The following is a 15,663-nucleotide window of genomic DNA, read 5'->3' as shown; positions in this document are numbered from 1 at the left end:
ACATTTAAACCTCGGGCCTGGCTAATACATTCGAGGCTTTGATACATTCCAGAACGGTTTCCGTGTCGTTATTCGTACAAGGCCCTCGTCTCTCTCTCTCTACCCCCCACCATTTGGTTCTTAGGAGGAGGTCCCCTCGTGACCCTCGAATAACTGGACCTGCTGGACGGGTCAATGTGAGTTCTTTTGTGATTGAGTTACCTCACTCAGGATGATGCCCTCCAGGTCCATCCATTTGCCTAGGAATTTCAATCTAGCTTGTAATGCTAATATTAATGCTGTGTGTTGCTTACTGTGCAGGGATACGTCTTCATCTTCCTCTTCTCATGGAGCTCCACCAAGACAATGTTCCCCCAGTCAATCCATCTGTATTCAGGCCGCATGTTCCAGGAGCCAACTGTAGCCATGCATAGCTACATGAACCGGGTTCATAAAAGGGAGGCTGGGGCTGTATGGGATAAAATTCGAGAGAAATAACAAGACCAAGACAAAGATGGTGATCAAGGCCCAAAGTTTACTTAAGAATCTGAGCTTATAAAGGGGGGATCCCATCCCCCACCAGGCCAGGATCTCCTTTCGTAGGGATAGTGTCTGGAGAACAGGTTCAGACTCTCAGCAGGTAGTGGCATCTTGGAGAAAACAGCAGAGGTGGCAGTAAAATAGACCTATCTAGGTTGGGAGAGTCCACCCTAGGTGGTCTTGTTCACAGTGGCAGAACAGGTCTGAGCCAGCCTGCTCAAGGCTAGGGGGGTGGGCTTCAGTGGTTTTCTGTTTTGTTTTGAGACAGGGCCTTGCTTTGTAACCTGGTTGTCCTGGAACTCACTCTGTAGTCCAGGCCGGCCTTAAACTCAGTGATCTGTTTGCCTCTACCTCCCCAGTGCTAGGGTAAAAGGTCTGAGCCAGCATCTCTAGCATTCTGAATATCTCTGTTCGGTTTGGAAGAGTCAATTTTCAATTTACAGTGTTCTTTTGGATTGACAAACTCATTATACTATTGTACCATCTCTAAACTTGCCAACAATTACTTTTTCTTTGACAATTACTTTTCATATTAAATTGATGTCCATATTAAATTGAGGTACAAAGGAGCATGGTCTGTCTTTTCTGAGGCCTCTGACACAGAAGAAAAGCCTCCACCAAAACGCAGTAAGGAAGGCTCGGGCAGAAAGGCTGGGCTGAGTATGTGACTTATTTCCCAACACCTCAGGCACCCTGTTTGAGTACCCCAGGGAACCAGGTACTTCATCCTAAGAGCTGGGTGCTAGATACTTAGTATCTCTCCATGAATGACTAAGAGAGGCACCCAAAAGATGATCCCTGAGATTATATACAACATGGTTTCCAAGGCAACCAAAGGTACCTGAGCCTCTCAGAGAACCTGTGGCAAGTCAGGCACTTTCTCCTTCAGGACTGTTCAACTGGAAGCTAAAAAGTAGACTGTGCCTGTGCTCAGGCTAACCAACAACTTTCACAACTCTCAGTCTACACTGTTCTTCATAAAATGGAAGGCTGCCTACTCATCCCATCTCTCCCTGGCCCACCTCTGAGCCTCCGAACCCTGTACAGGCATGGCATTGTCACCGGTGCTGAATCAATGTGGCTACAAAATCCCAGGGAACAGTTGTAGGTCTCTTCTTGGATCCACAGGCCCGATGTCTATGCTCCGGTGTTCCCTTGGGCTGATGTTCACCTGGTGGGCTGCTTAGACTGTCTCTGTGAAAACATAATTTAAGGGCACTAGCATTCTTGCCTGTCCATGTCTCTACAATGGGTGGATTCACATATGGAACAGCTGTGCCTGTTGTCTTAGGTGTAAGGCCCTCTCCCAGAGATGCAGATGGATGGGTATCTTGACAGTTTCACTTTGGAAAGGTAGACTGGGAAGAAAGAGTCACTTAGCCAAACCCCTACTTTTTCATGAGTGGGATATCCTTGGGAGTCTTGTTGGGAAACTGCAGAGAGTACATATGGGCCATGTGCTGGAGCTCGGGCATCGCCATTCTCTGACAGATATGCAGTGTGGTGGTGCCCAGACCATGCCTAAGGTTGTAGCCCAGAATATTGGCCTTTCCACTCTGGTAAGGGCGCAGATTCCGGTCATCTATGTGTGTCAGGTTCTTGGGCTCTGGATCCTGAAGACACAGGGCCGTGAGCTCGCGCTGCCTCTCCCGCAGCTGCTCCAGCTCTTCTGTGAGCTGGCGTGGGCTTAGCTCCGCATGCAGCTGGGTCCAAAACGTGCGATTGAAATGCTGGTAGAGCTGCCAGTCCAGTGCACACCAGTGCTGGACACGCTCCTGGCTCTCGGGCGTCAGGTGGGAGACAGTACTCTGGCTGCGCACGTTCAGCTTGAAGGACACGATGTCATCCAGCTGCCAGCGCAACCTTCTGCGCAGCAGCACCATAGACTCATCAAAGTAGTCTGCAATGAGCACCAGATGGAATCGCTGCTCCACCTCCGCAAGACACTTGTGAACATAGTCCATGTCAGCTGGGGCGTTGTTGTCAAAGCCAAAATCAAACCACATGTTGTTTTTCGCATAGACATTGCGCAGGCTCACACTAGCGTTGTAGTACTTCCACGGATCTGCCAGGAATTCGTCCAGGCTCTTGGCCTTCTGGAAGGCAGGTGCATAGTCCTTATAATAGATGAAGGAGGACTCCAGCTGGAAAACTGGGTTCCGGAGGATGGAGAAGTAGAAGGTGTCATTGGGCATGACTTTCTGCACCTGTTTGGAGAAGAAGTAGGTGGGACTAAAGACGCTGTTGGATGGACTGTGCAGCTGCCCACGAAGTCTCACCTTGCACCAGTCCCAGCTCCCTCAACAGAGCTGGAGCCTCATTCCTACACCAAGGGAGCAAGTGCCAAGGTTGAGGGGGCAACAAAAGCCCAGTATGTTCTTCCAGAACCAGAAATTCAGAGATGTGAGAGAGGGTTGGGATGCCCTCAGGAAGACAGCCTTGAGGCTATGTGTCTCATGCCAAGAGCAATTACAGGCCATTGGCAGCCTAAACAAAATGGTCTGACAGGGTCTATAGGCCACTCCACGCCAACCCCACACCTGGGAGCCCCATAGTTACACCCACAGTTCCAAGCAATGCAGCTCTAGCCCCACCCCACCCCCACCCCACTCTCTGCCACCACATTGCACACCTCAGGATAGTTGAACCGTAGGTGGTTACACATGATGTTGAAGTGATGCTGCAGGCGGTTGTCCTGCTTCAGGCCCTCTACATACCGTGTCACAAAAAGCCAGGGGTAGCCCAGATGGACTCTAGAGCCCTCAGGCAGTGCTGTGGTTAGATTGTGAGACTCTGAGAAGCGGTAGAGGATGTTGAGTATTGTACTGCTGGCTGTCTTGTGCGTCTTGAGAAACATGATGTTTGTGACCGGTGGTTCCTGGACCTTGTCCCTGAACCGAAGAGTACAGCGAGCATATCATCAGTAACGGAGCCACAACCCTTCAACAGCACCCCTCAAGGAGTACCCCTTAACATGGGTCCTTATTCTATTTCCTCTCGCCATCTCACAGCACTGTGTCCCCAGTCCAGCTCTGCCACTCTGTATTCTTTCAGGCCAAGGGGATTCTCTGTGACAGATACAATTTCCCCTCATAGCAAGATGTTCTCCACAGCTATACTGTCTGTTCCTGTGACAGCCATGGGATACCTCAGACCCCAAGAATCACCCTTGGATCCAAAATCTGCTGTCTGTCTCCCAGTGAACCCTGTGTGGCAGTGACTCTGTGACCTCAGCCAAGGTCAGCCAGCCTTAGAAACGCTAGGATGGACTCGGATGCCTGGATCACCAGCCATACTCCTGACTTAATATAAGCCAGCATAGTTAGCAAGGATGGTGAGGGGCAGGATCCAGTGGACCATGGGACACAGCATTTTCTCAGAGGACAGTTTACCCCTCCTTATACAAACCTGACCAGGGGAGACGTGAAGGAGAAGGAACTGAGACCCTCACAGAATCCTGAAGAAAACACTGACTTGGGAGGCAGTTGGTTGTGCATAGATGGCCACCCCCTGGGTGATGTAGTCTTGGCAGGCAGGGGGAGAGAATGTTCTGGAGTCTGGTGCCAATGGAGCACAGTCATGACCTTACCACCTGAAAGTCATGCTAGAAGCCAGGCCATCTTTGTAGGCCAGAAGGTAGCCTTCCCAAGGCTCCTACTATATACCTTGTTCTTCTCACTTCCCTTTCCAGTCAAGACTGAACAAGACAGGCCTGTTCCCCAGAGTCCCCTAATAAGCCTTCCTAGTGGGCCTGTCTCTTGTAGTGACTACAAGAGACAGGCCCAAGAAAAGCATAGCTCACCACCCTCTCCTAGAGAGGACACTGATGCTCAGAAGGGAAGTGAGTGAGTGCTTGTGTTCATAAAGCAGGCAGGACAGGGTCCTGGTACTGACCTTGGGGCTGCAGGGGAAGAGCTCGGCCCCCAAGAGCATAACACATCTGCACAGGACTTACGGTATGAGTAGTCTGAAGTCCACATGCAGGAAACCAACCAGCAGGAACACAGCCAGGGCCAGGAACCAGAGTGCCACCTGGAAGGACCTGTGGGCAGTACCTGCTTAGTGCCACTTGGATACAAAGTCCCATAACTGCTCAGCAAGGAGCCCTGTGATAACTGGTAATAAGCCCAGAGCAGGGTGACCCAGGCCTGCTTGTCTCAGAACCTGGAGCACCTCGGGCTGGGGTCTTACAAGCCCTCCCAAGCCTCTGAGCTGCAGAGGAAAGACTGAAGAGTAGACATATGTGCTGAGCCCCATAGTAAGGCCCCGGCCCCCAATAGAAAAACAGTTTGAAATGGGCCTTGAAATAGGATAGTGTCCTGCTAAGGACACAAACGGGAGCATTGGGGATTAGGATCCTGATGAGAAAACAAGCACCAAGCTTCCTTCCTCACCACACCCAACCTCACCCTGTGAGGACAAAGACAGGTGCTGTCTTCAAGCCCTGGAGAGATCCAGCCCCAGGAATGTACACACTCACACATGCTCACACACACACACACACACAACCATTCTCACTCTCACGTACTGACAGAACACATTCACACATGCTCACACACACACACACACACACACACACACACACACACACAACCATTCTCACTCTCACGTACTGACAGAACACACTCACACATGCTCACACACACACACACACACTCCCTTCTTTCTCACAGACTCTAGCTTCCACAGTACTGAAAGGAACTGTTCTTGCTTAAATCTCCCTGTGTGGGAGGTGTTATGTCAGGCAGCTGGCTGCCAAGTAGACATCCTGAGACAGAGTGTGCCGCCATTCCACCTGCTGAAGCAAAAGCAGAAGCTGTTCAGGGGATTTGCTGCTGCTGTGCATTTTTCCCTGCCTCAAGACAAGCCATAGTGAAAAGCATGATGGGATGTTAGAGCAGCCATGAGGGCAGGGCTCTTCAGCTGCCTATTTCATAGCCCAGGTTAATCACAGACACAGAGCCAACACAGGAGGCACAGCCACTCTGGCTGCAGGCACCCTCTACCTGTAGTAGAGTATAATAAAACCATGTTTTCCTTGTAGCTGGCCTTTGCTAATTTGTGAGTTCTTCTTTTTCCAACCCTTTATCTCCCCACCCTGTTTCCTGCCCCATTACTAGATAAGGAAGGAAGGAGGGAGGGAGGGAGGGAGGGAGAGAGGGGGAGAGAGAGAGAGAGAGAGAGAGAGAGAGAGAGAGAGAGATCTATGAATCTAATTTCCTTCTTGTCTCTTCTTTGCTTCTCTTTGCTACTTTGTGTGTTCTTCCTTTCCCCACACTCAGTCCACCCTCCCCTAACCTCCCATCTCACCCCTATCAATGCATAGGGGAAAAAAGAGAATAGAGAGCAAAGAAAGATCTCTGAAATAACTTCTTGTTTCTTCTTTGAACACCACTACTAACAAATCACAGAGAACCCCCCGAATGACCAACAACCACCCACCCAGCCTATGAGGACCTAGTATTTATATACCCTTTGAAAAATTCCCAGAATTCCAAACATCACACAATCGCAAAAACTATCTGCTGCTGGCAAAACCATGCCTCTGCTAGGGCACAAGGAACATCGTAGTCAGCAGGTGTGGACAGTCTTAAGCAGCTCCATACGCCATATCTGGTATTCACACTTGTACCAGATTCTGTTACTATTTGTGTGTAGTTCTTGGGGTGTTTGTTTGTTTGTTTGTTTGTTTGTTTGTTTTAAAGAAATAACATTCCAGAATCGTTCCTAGAATTCCTGGCCTTGGAGATCTTGGATTTTGGTTGTTTTCCTGCCTCCTTGAGCATTCCCTGCTGTAGACTAAGAGTCTACATTCACCAATACAGTGAATGGCTCTAGCTTTCCAGTGAGCAGCCAATGCTCTGTGAGCAGTTACCTGCTCCCAACTCCCAAGCATCAGGCTGGCTCCTCAATTTCCCACAAACGCAATCGTGGGTGGATTTTTTTTTTCTCTCTGATAAGCTCTGAGAGGACATTTTCATAGATACTGGGAAGGGATGGAATTCCTCCTGAGATGACTGTGCCCCATGCACCAGGTGACATAAGAACACATGGTGCCCAAGTTTATGTGGACAACTGGGGGTGGCTGTAGAGATGACTCAGTGATTAAGAGCAATGGTCACTTACTCTTCTAGTAGGTCCTGAGTTCAATTCCAAGCAACCACGTGGTGGCACATAACCATCTGTAAAGGGATTCGATACCCTCTTCTGGTGTGTCTGAAGACAGCTACAGTGTGCTCATATAAATGAAATAAAGAAATCTTTCTTAAAAAGAGGACAACTGAACAGATTTGGATAATAGTTCTCTGAGACCTCTGTCCAGCACCTGTCTGGGCCTGGATACCCTCCTTTTGCTTTGCTGAAGACTATGTGACTCTTGGATTCTCAACCTGGGAGTCTATAGGATATGCTTGGTCACAGTTACTATGTCCAGAGCAAGCAAGTGTATCACCCACCCCAAGACAGCCAGGTCACCTCTCCACCAATGCATTCTTTCAGAGCAGGTACATAGTAGCCAGCAGGGAGGGACTCTGTAACACGACTTACTCTTACCTACATGTGAAAATTCATGAATATACTATGACTTGAGGCCCAGTTGTGGGTCCAAACTTTTGTTTGGAGAAGGTGGAAAATATTTAGGGCCAGACTGGCTAATGAAAAGACTTAGTTCCTTCTCTAAAGCCAGAATATGCTTGGCAAGGTCTGTGATGCATTGGGGAAATTTGTTTCAGATCCTGGGAACTCGATTTTTCCCTTCTGTGAAGGCTGTGGTACGTGGTCTCGATGTCACTGAGTGCTGGCCTATGGCTTTTGGTGCACTTGAGATATCCAATGTTCCCTATTTTACAGCATGACTTGATTATTTCTTGCTGTCTTCGTCCCAATACATGATAGCCTTTTGCTGACTCTGTCCAAATACCTCCTTGCAAATGGTAAATAAGATGCTTGATTGACATTTATACAAGACCTCTAACTCCCAAGTTTCTTACCTTTTTTTTTTTCTTTTTAATTTTTTCATCCCCAGTCATCCCTATCAAAGATTTGTCCCTGCAGGAAAAAATGACCTTCTGGTGTAGGTCAGAAAGGAAGGAGAGGGGATAACAGGGCCCAAACCTGGCCAGGCTGAGCTTGCATACACAGCAGAAGCTGGTAAGGCAGGACATTCCACAAGCCAGGCTGCTGCCTATCTACCCAGGGAAGTGGTGGATCTCATCCCACAGGACATGGTTCTTCTAACCATGTCGTCAACAAGAGTTTTCTGTCCTAGCTTCCCTGGCATTTACTTAGATTTGCTAGCTTTTCTTACCATTGTAGACAAAACACTTATCTATGTCCCCCTTTCCAAATGCTCATTGCTAGAGCTTTCCAGGGTGCCGGCTCGTCTCTGCTCTTCTCTTACCAGGACATTTAGGACAGTAGCCACATGAACAGATGACACACATCCTAGCTGGCTCCAACTCAAGACTCTAGGCTGAGTACCTTTTCTGGCCTGTTTACAACAGTAACATCTGCTGCCCATGTTTCAGGCTGATAGGTCACAATGGCCAAAGTTCAAAGTGGGTGTGTGGAAAGACAGTTGGCAATCTTCTGTACTGTGGGAATCATGAGTTGTTCTTCACCCCTAAAACTCTGTCTCCCAACCAAGCAAGTCCAACCAGACCCTAGCATCCCACACTATATATGGGGCTACAAAACACTCTTGGCTGCCACTACAAGGCTTTGGTCAATGCACGAGTCCTGCCCGCCACTGGCTTCCTATCCCTGGTCTTTGTAAGATTGTTGATCCACCAAACTCATCTTCCACTTTCTTGGCCCAGGCCTAGACTCATCCATGTCTCTAAGGAACACTGGGCACCTCTGATAGGAAACAGTCATTAGGGACTCTAGTGTGGGGGCTAAGGATGCTTGCTCCTCCAAGAAGGCTACATTTTCCAGGTCTTATGCATGGACAAACATGGGGCTCCACCTATGGCAGAAACCCTCTTGAGGCTGCACCTATATATATAATTCAGAAACTACAGCTATTAACTGAGTTTCTTCCAGTCATATTTGTCTCCTGCCTTCCCCAAACACACAAGCCATCATACATGTGGGCATCCCATAATGACATACAGCATAAAACCCCTCAGGACCCTAACATGGTTGGAATATGCTTATCCCAGGGAGTGGCACTATTAGGAGGTATGGCCTTGTTGGACGAACTGTGTCACTAGGGGGGTTGGGCAATGAGACCTTTCTCCTAACCATGTGGGAGCTAATGTTCTCCTAGTGGCCTTCAGATGAAATTTCAGATATAGAATGTTCAGCTCCTGCTGCATCATGCCTGCCTGGATGCTGCCATGATGATACTGGATTGAACCTCTGAACCTGTAAGTCAGTCTGAATTAAATGTTTTGCTTATAAGAGTTGCCTCAGTCATGGTGTCTGTTCACAGCAGTGCAGTCCTAACTAAGACACACCCCAATAAAGCACCACTACCCACTGCCACCCCACAGTGCCATTCCAAGTTCTACCCTAGCTAGGATGGGACATGTCACCTCTGATGTGTGTCAGTCATGTCCCCACACACTCCCTGAAAATCTGTATAGACACAGAGCTCAGGAGCTCCCCAGAGGAGATGCCTTGGTCCCTCTGTGGAATGAAGGAATTAAATATGCATCACAGTCCCTATGAAATGAAGGAATGAAATGGGAAACACAACTGCAGTGGTCTAAAATGGGTCAAATACACTCAGTTTCCGGGTGATCTCTCTCCTGGATGAACAGTGTTGACACAGAGAAGGTTGAAAAACAGAAGACGGAAATGATGTTGTAGAATGTCTACTGAACACATGTCATTGAGTTAGAGGCCATGAGTCTTCCCAATATCAACCTAGGCTCCACCCCATGTCACTATGGCTAGCACTCCCTGGGGAGGTGACTGCAAAGGGCTGGACAGTTTACAGCCTTCTGTACTTAGAATAACATCGCCATCTGATAAGAACAGTGCAGAACAAAGCCAAAGGACTGCTCACCTTCTTCTCTTCCCGACATCCGTTTATTCTTCTACATAAAAATCCTTCCTTAAACATGCTGTCTCTTACTGGCCTCCTCTCAGATTCATAAAATTTCAGCACACACTAACCATCTGTCTTATGGATTTCCAGGAATGAGACTTTACAGGGACAGTTCTAATGCCAAGTCAGGCTCCAGGGCTCCCAAATCACAAGCTGAAAAGCACACCAGCTTGCCTCTGACTCAACACAGCCGACAACCTGCCACACATCCTCCCTGCCTGAACAGGGGGACCAGGGCAGCCATAGTCCAAGACCCTGCCTGCACCCAGCCCATCCTCTGCATGAGGACAAATAGAAGCTTGAATTTTAAAAAATGAATCTTGATTCTTATGTACAGAAAGAGATAGGACTCTTCCCTTCTTTCTCACAGCATTGACTTAAAAACTTTGCACTGAGCCAGGCAGTGGTGGCGCACGCCTTTAATCCCAGCGCTTGGGAGGCAGGGGCAAGCAGATTTCTTAGTTCAAGCCCAGCCTGGTCTACAAAGTGAGTTCCAGGACAGCTACACAGAGAAACCCTGTCTCAAAAAAACAAAAACTTTGCACTGTGAGCCAGGTAATGGGGGTGCACACCTTTAATCCTAGCACTGGGGAGGGAGAGGAAGATGGATCTGTGAGTTTGAAGACAGCCTGAGCTCCAGGACATCCGAGGCTAACAGAGAAACCCTATCTCGGAAAAAAAAAAAAAAACACAACAACAACAACAAAACCTTTCCACTTTGAGTCCCTTTGCCATCCTCTCAAGATGTATGCAAACATTTCTAAGTCCTTTACAAGCCTTATGGCAGCGACTCCAACAAGCACTATGGAATCAGAATATCTACATAAATATATCTATAATGTAAGACCATCTGGCTTTTGGCTCCAAAGGCCAGCTTAGAGAGGCAAAAAAATAAATAAATAAAATAAGGGACAATTATTTTTCCTTTAAAAGTTCTGATACATATATTTGTTTGTTTATTTATTTATTTATTTATTTATTTTACATATGTGCGCTTGCTCATATGTGTATGTGCGTGCATGCATGCTATGACATGCATGTGAAATGTCAGTGGACAGTTTGCAGGAGTCAGTTCTCTCCTTCCACCACAAGAGTTCTCTGACTAGACTCAGGTTGGTAGGCTGGCCAACAAGCATGGTCACCTGCTGAGCTACTTTGCTGGCCCTAATTTTTCTGTAGAAGAAGCCAGTTAACTTTCAAGGCTGGCTGCTTTATTTACCAGCTGGATCTTAGATGACCTCAGTGAAACCATGGTACTGTTGAGTCTTCTCATCTAAGGACCAAGCACTGTGCATGTCAAGAACATGGGTGGAAAGGGCACGTTTCCCATGATTCCCAAGAATCCCTGTTGTGGACACCATCTTCCAGGCCCAGGCAGTCCCAGGCTTTTGTCTATTCTGCCCTTAGATGGAAGCCATAACCTAAGGTCTTTGCCCAGAAACTGGTCCCCTGATATACATCGAAGCCCTCCAACTCCACTTCTTCCACAGCTTGAGTGACCCACACGGGTCCTACAATCAAGGGGCTTCCACACTGAAGGGGACACAGGAATGGGAACCATGAAACCCACACCTGCTCTGCGTGAAATGGTCACAGGGGCCAGTATAAAGGGATCTTGTGACCCAGTCATCAACAATCATCCCCAGACTGTTCCAGTTCCCTTCCCCAGTGTAGCTGTGAGGCTCTTGTGAGCTACCAAGAAAACAACACTTTCTGATGAATGGCCCCAGGCCTAACCGTCAAGTCTCTTTACCCAAGCACCTGGTCCTACCCCCTCACCACACCCTGCCTTTACTGCAGAAGCTGTGAAAAGCTGAGGCCACAACTCTCATAGATCCCAACATAATTTAGAGAGAAACAGAAGTCACCGCACCTGTCTGGCAAGTGCAACCCCTGCTGATGGCCAAGCACTGTGCAACAAAGATTATTCCTGGTAGCAGCAAATGGTTCGTGGTCCTGGAAATATTACAAAACTTGTACCATTCTTCCAATCTGGACCACCTAGAAACTCTGGTTTTAAACCTTACCCAGACTGAGATACCCAGAAAGGAGGCAAGAAGCAAAGCTACTTGTAAGAAAGCATGCACCATGCTCCTTCCCACATGCCCACACCTCTGCTCCCCCCAACTGTGGCACCTCTCCTCCACCCTCCACTTATCCACTTTGGGTATAGTCCTAGAGGGCAACCTGTCAGTCCCATGGCCTCCTGCCATGCTAGTCAATGGGTAACTTGACCTATACCTACTCATATAGGAGGTAAGTCCAACTTAGGAACCACCTGGAAACTCAGAGCAAGTATCACTAGCCAGTGATCCAGCAGGATGGCTTTGCCCGGATCAGAGAGTTTCATGTGCTACCTCCCAAAAGGTAGGCAGGCAGATGATGTACAGTACTAACCGTCTCTGAAATCCTCTTTCTGTTAGTTTCTTGCAAACCATGGTTGGTCCACAAATGACATGGAAACTCCACAAATTGCCACTCCTGTCACAAAGGATTCTATACCACCCTCTCCTCCATGTCCCCTCCCATTCCGCAGACATGGTGGCACTCCAGTCAGCCAGCCAGATTCTATGGACACAGTTCTACAATATGTCAGGTGACATCTACAAGCAAAACAGTATACCATCTAACCAGGAACTGGCCAGGACCTGATTGAATCATGAGGCAGACTTTTATTTTTTAGGATTCCTGACAGAAAGAGCCCTTCCCAGGCAGTGTCCAGCCAATATGCCCCATAAAAGGATAAGAGAACAGCCAACAAAGGAGCTCCCCCATGGACAGAAAACTGGCCTCGGTCCTTCCTTTCTTTCTTCTTTCCTTCCTTCCTTCATGTTTTGTTTGTTAGTTTTTGTTCTTGAGACAGTTTCTCTGTAGCTCTGACTGTCCTGAAAATTGTTTGTGATGAGAATTCTGGAGATGGATCAGCTGTTAAGAGCACTGACTGTTCTTCCAGTGATCCTGAGTTCAATTCCCAGCAACCACATGGTGGCTCACAACCATCTGCAATGGGATCTGAGACCATCTTCTGGTGTGCCTGAAGACAGCTATAGTATACTCATGTACATAAAATAAATAAACAAATCTCTAAAAAGACATAGAACTATTATAAGAATGTTTTGCTTTTAACCCCAGGTGTGGGATGTGGTGCAGCTTCAGATTGTCCACAGCAGCTGACTACCATTTGCCTCCTGCTCTAACAGAGGCATGGTTTTGCCAGCTGGAGATAGTTTCAGCAACTGTGTGACACTTGGAATTCTGGGGACTTTTCAGAGGTTATATACATGTTAGGGCCCCATGAGAGGTTGTCTGTGGTTTGTTAAGTAGTCATACATAAGGAAGAAGCATGAAGAAATTTAGAGATCCTGACCTCAAATATAAAACTTGTGCCAAGGAATTCAATGTCCTGATCAACAGAAAGTAGTCTAATGATAACGTCCCCCACCATCCCTCTCCCCTCTTCCCCCTTTTCTCTCCTCTCTAGTGTCAGGGGATTGAAAGGGTACAATAAGGGCAGAGAAGAACTCACAAAGTAGGCAAAAGTTAGGTTACACTTGCTATGTAGTCCACGCTGGTTTGAAAATGAGAGAGGTCTGCCTACTTCTACCTCCCCAGTGCTGAGATTAAAGGTATACACCACCACACTCAGCGGGTAGTTTCACTTATTTATTTGCTTGCTTGATTAATTATTGAAATGTGATCTCACTTGTAACTGTGGCTAGCTTTGAACTCACAAGAGATCTTCCTGCTTATGCGGCCTCAGTGCTGGGATTAAAGGCATTGTCACATAAAGGCTTGCTCAGAGAATTAACCATGCCATCTTGTGGGAAGCTCCTTCAGCTGGCAGATAAACAACTCAAAATACCTTCAGAAGTCCCTGAAATTGAGCAGATTCAATAGACACCACTACCCCACCTCCAGAGTAAGCAAGAAAAGATGAGGCTCTCCCTCCATCTCTAAGACTGGGACCAGAACAACTACCTAGAAGAGGTTTAGATCAACTGAGGCACCTGGAAAGGACAGCCTCCAAACTGCTAAGCTGCCTGCAAGCTGAGCTGCAGGTTCACAGATCTGTGAGCTGTCACCCATGCTCTGGGATGGGCTTTGGTGATTCAGTTAACTCTGAATCATTTCTGTTTCTTTAAGTAACCTCTCACCCACAAGTAAGTGACCCCAATAAAACTCATTCTTTATCAAATTGGACTTTAGTGGTGCATTATCTGTACTTTGGTTTCTCTAGGGTTCTTATCTGGGATGAGTAGATGATTTAAGTTTTGTCTCCCAGGGAAAAGTTGTCACACATCAAACATTCTGAGGCCACCACACTCAGCCTCAGTTCTCATCTCTCCCACCCTGTTTGGCCAATGTGGTGGACACCACCAAACTATACCTAAGCTTCCTTACTTTACCCACTCCTCTGCAAAGCCAGCCTCCAGACTGGGATACAATAGCTGGCCTTAAGTGACAGATGACCACAGGGACACACAGAATCCATGCCCACATCGGCCTCCCATGGAAACCACTCACAAGGTCACACAGACCCCCTCCTATATGGACAGCTTTGTCCCTGAGAGAGACTTTGCTTAAGCTCAACGCTCTAAAACATAGGTTTTCATCAAGCTTTCCACTATCAGACTAGGTGCGGAAGAGACAACAGGAACCTCGCTGGTATGGAATGCCCCTAAGCTAAGGGCAGCCCTGAAGTTTACAGAGCTCTGTGCTTTAACCGTCAGTAACCAGAAAACCTCTGAGTCTATCTATTCTTTACAATATTCCAACAATACCCATGAGAAGAGAAGCGTAGATAATTCAGGGCAGAGGCGAACCTTCACTCTGTGGCTCTGAACAAGGACAAGTCTGTCAGGGCCTCAGAGCCCAGACATTCTTATAAAAACAGGGTCCCAGCCATGAGCCAGGACCAAAGTCACTGAACCAAGCCAGTAAGTCCCTGATCCCAGTGCCCCCACCAAAAAATCTTCCCAAATAATCCAGGTAATCCTGATACCTCTGTGCTGGGGTGGAACTTTCTTTCGGGCTTTCCAAACTCCAAAAGGCTCTCCTGTCCCAAGTGAAATTGGGCTTGAGGTATAATTCTATGGTTGAGGGCTGCTTCAGCCACAGACTGAAGGGCAAATATCTGGGTTAATCTTCAGCATCACAAACATTAAAAGGCTGAAACAAAATCTAAAAAGATTGATTTCAATGAAACATGAGCACTAATTCCCCAAATCCAAACCAACTTCCTTTCAAAGACAAATACAGTCAACATGTTTTGCCAGCTTCTTGAACTATTCTAGAAGGAAGGCAAGTGCCCCCCTCAGCTGGCCACCCAGAGCCACCTTACCTCTGTGTGCCTCTCAGGATGGACAGCATCCTGCCTCAGAGCCGCCAGGAGATGGACAGGGAAGCACCGGTCAAGACCTCCCACTTCCTTGAGTACAAGACAGCCAGTTCTCAGCATGCCAGGTGGGGCATAGGTTCAGTGAAAACTGAACTTAAATCCCTAGGAAGCTTACCTACTGGCTCAGGTGTGGTGCCCAATGCCCCACCCTCTACCCCCCCCCCATCCCAACACAAGCAAACACATAACATACACCAGTGACCTAGCTTAACTGCTGAATCCTAATGAGAAATGAGACCTCCTCCAAGGCTCAGAAGGGACAGCTGGCCCTTCACTCGCCTCCCCTTCCTGTATCACCAGGCGGGCAGAGCCCTGGCAGCTGGGATGTCTGAGCCAGGAAGATTTCCCTGGTCAAGTCAGACTTTCTCTTTCTCCTCACCGTCCATGTTAGCCCTCTCAGTGGGGTCTTGGAGGGAGTGGCTCCAGATGGACCTATGAGGAATCCACAGATTTCCTAATTTTTGTGCCTAATAGTTCTGTAGATGTGTAACTAAATGCCAGAAATACTTTCTTCTTCAAAGCTTTCTTTATACTAAGAGGGGAAAAAAAATTTTTTTACAAACTTGGGATAAAAAAAGAGACCTTTGAAAGATGACTGTGATGTAGGAAATAAATACAAGAAAGTATTTTTTGTAGATTTTTGCTGCATGAAAATTTCATTTCTAAGGAAATAAAATAAAGAGCTTTTAAT

The 15,663-nt window shown here is 47.5% G+C and overlaps 1 protein-coding gene across 1 annotated transcript; it reads right to left on the bottom strand.

Annotated features, from left to right (window-relative positions):
• Positions 1 to 540: 540 nt before the first annotated feature.
• LOC110299556 (galactose-3-O-sulfotransferase 2) lies at positions 541 to 15,098 on the bottom strand. The gene is made up of 4 exons (XM_021169263.2): positions 14,916 to 15,098; positions 4,475 to 4,561; positions 3,152 to 3,410; positions 541 to 2,726 (listed from the first exon to the last, which is right to left on the bottom strand). Exons 1-4 carry the CDS (start codon positions 14,942 to 14,944, stop codon positions 1,908 to 1,910), a joined length of 1,194 nt encoding a protein of 397 aa, XP_021024922.1. The 5' UTR covers positions 14,945 to 15,098; the 3' UTR covers positions 541 to 1,907.
• Between the last annotated feature and the right edge of the window lie 565 nt (positions 15,099 to 15,663).

The sequence above is a fragment of the Mus caroli genome, unplaced genomic scaffold (genome assembly GCF_978045245.1).
Source record: "Mus caroli unplaced genomic scaffold, Mus_caroli_1 scaffold_1, whole genome shotgun sequence".
Taxonomy (NCBI): Eukaryota; Metazoa; Chordata; class Mammalia; order Rodentia; family Muridae; genus Mus; species Mus caroli.
This window is presented reverse-complemented; position numbering and strand designations above follow the sequence as displayed.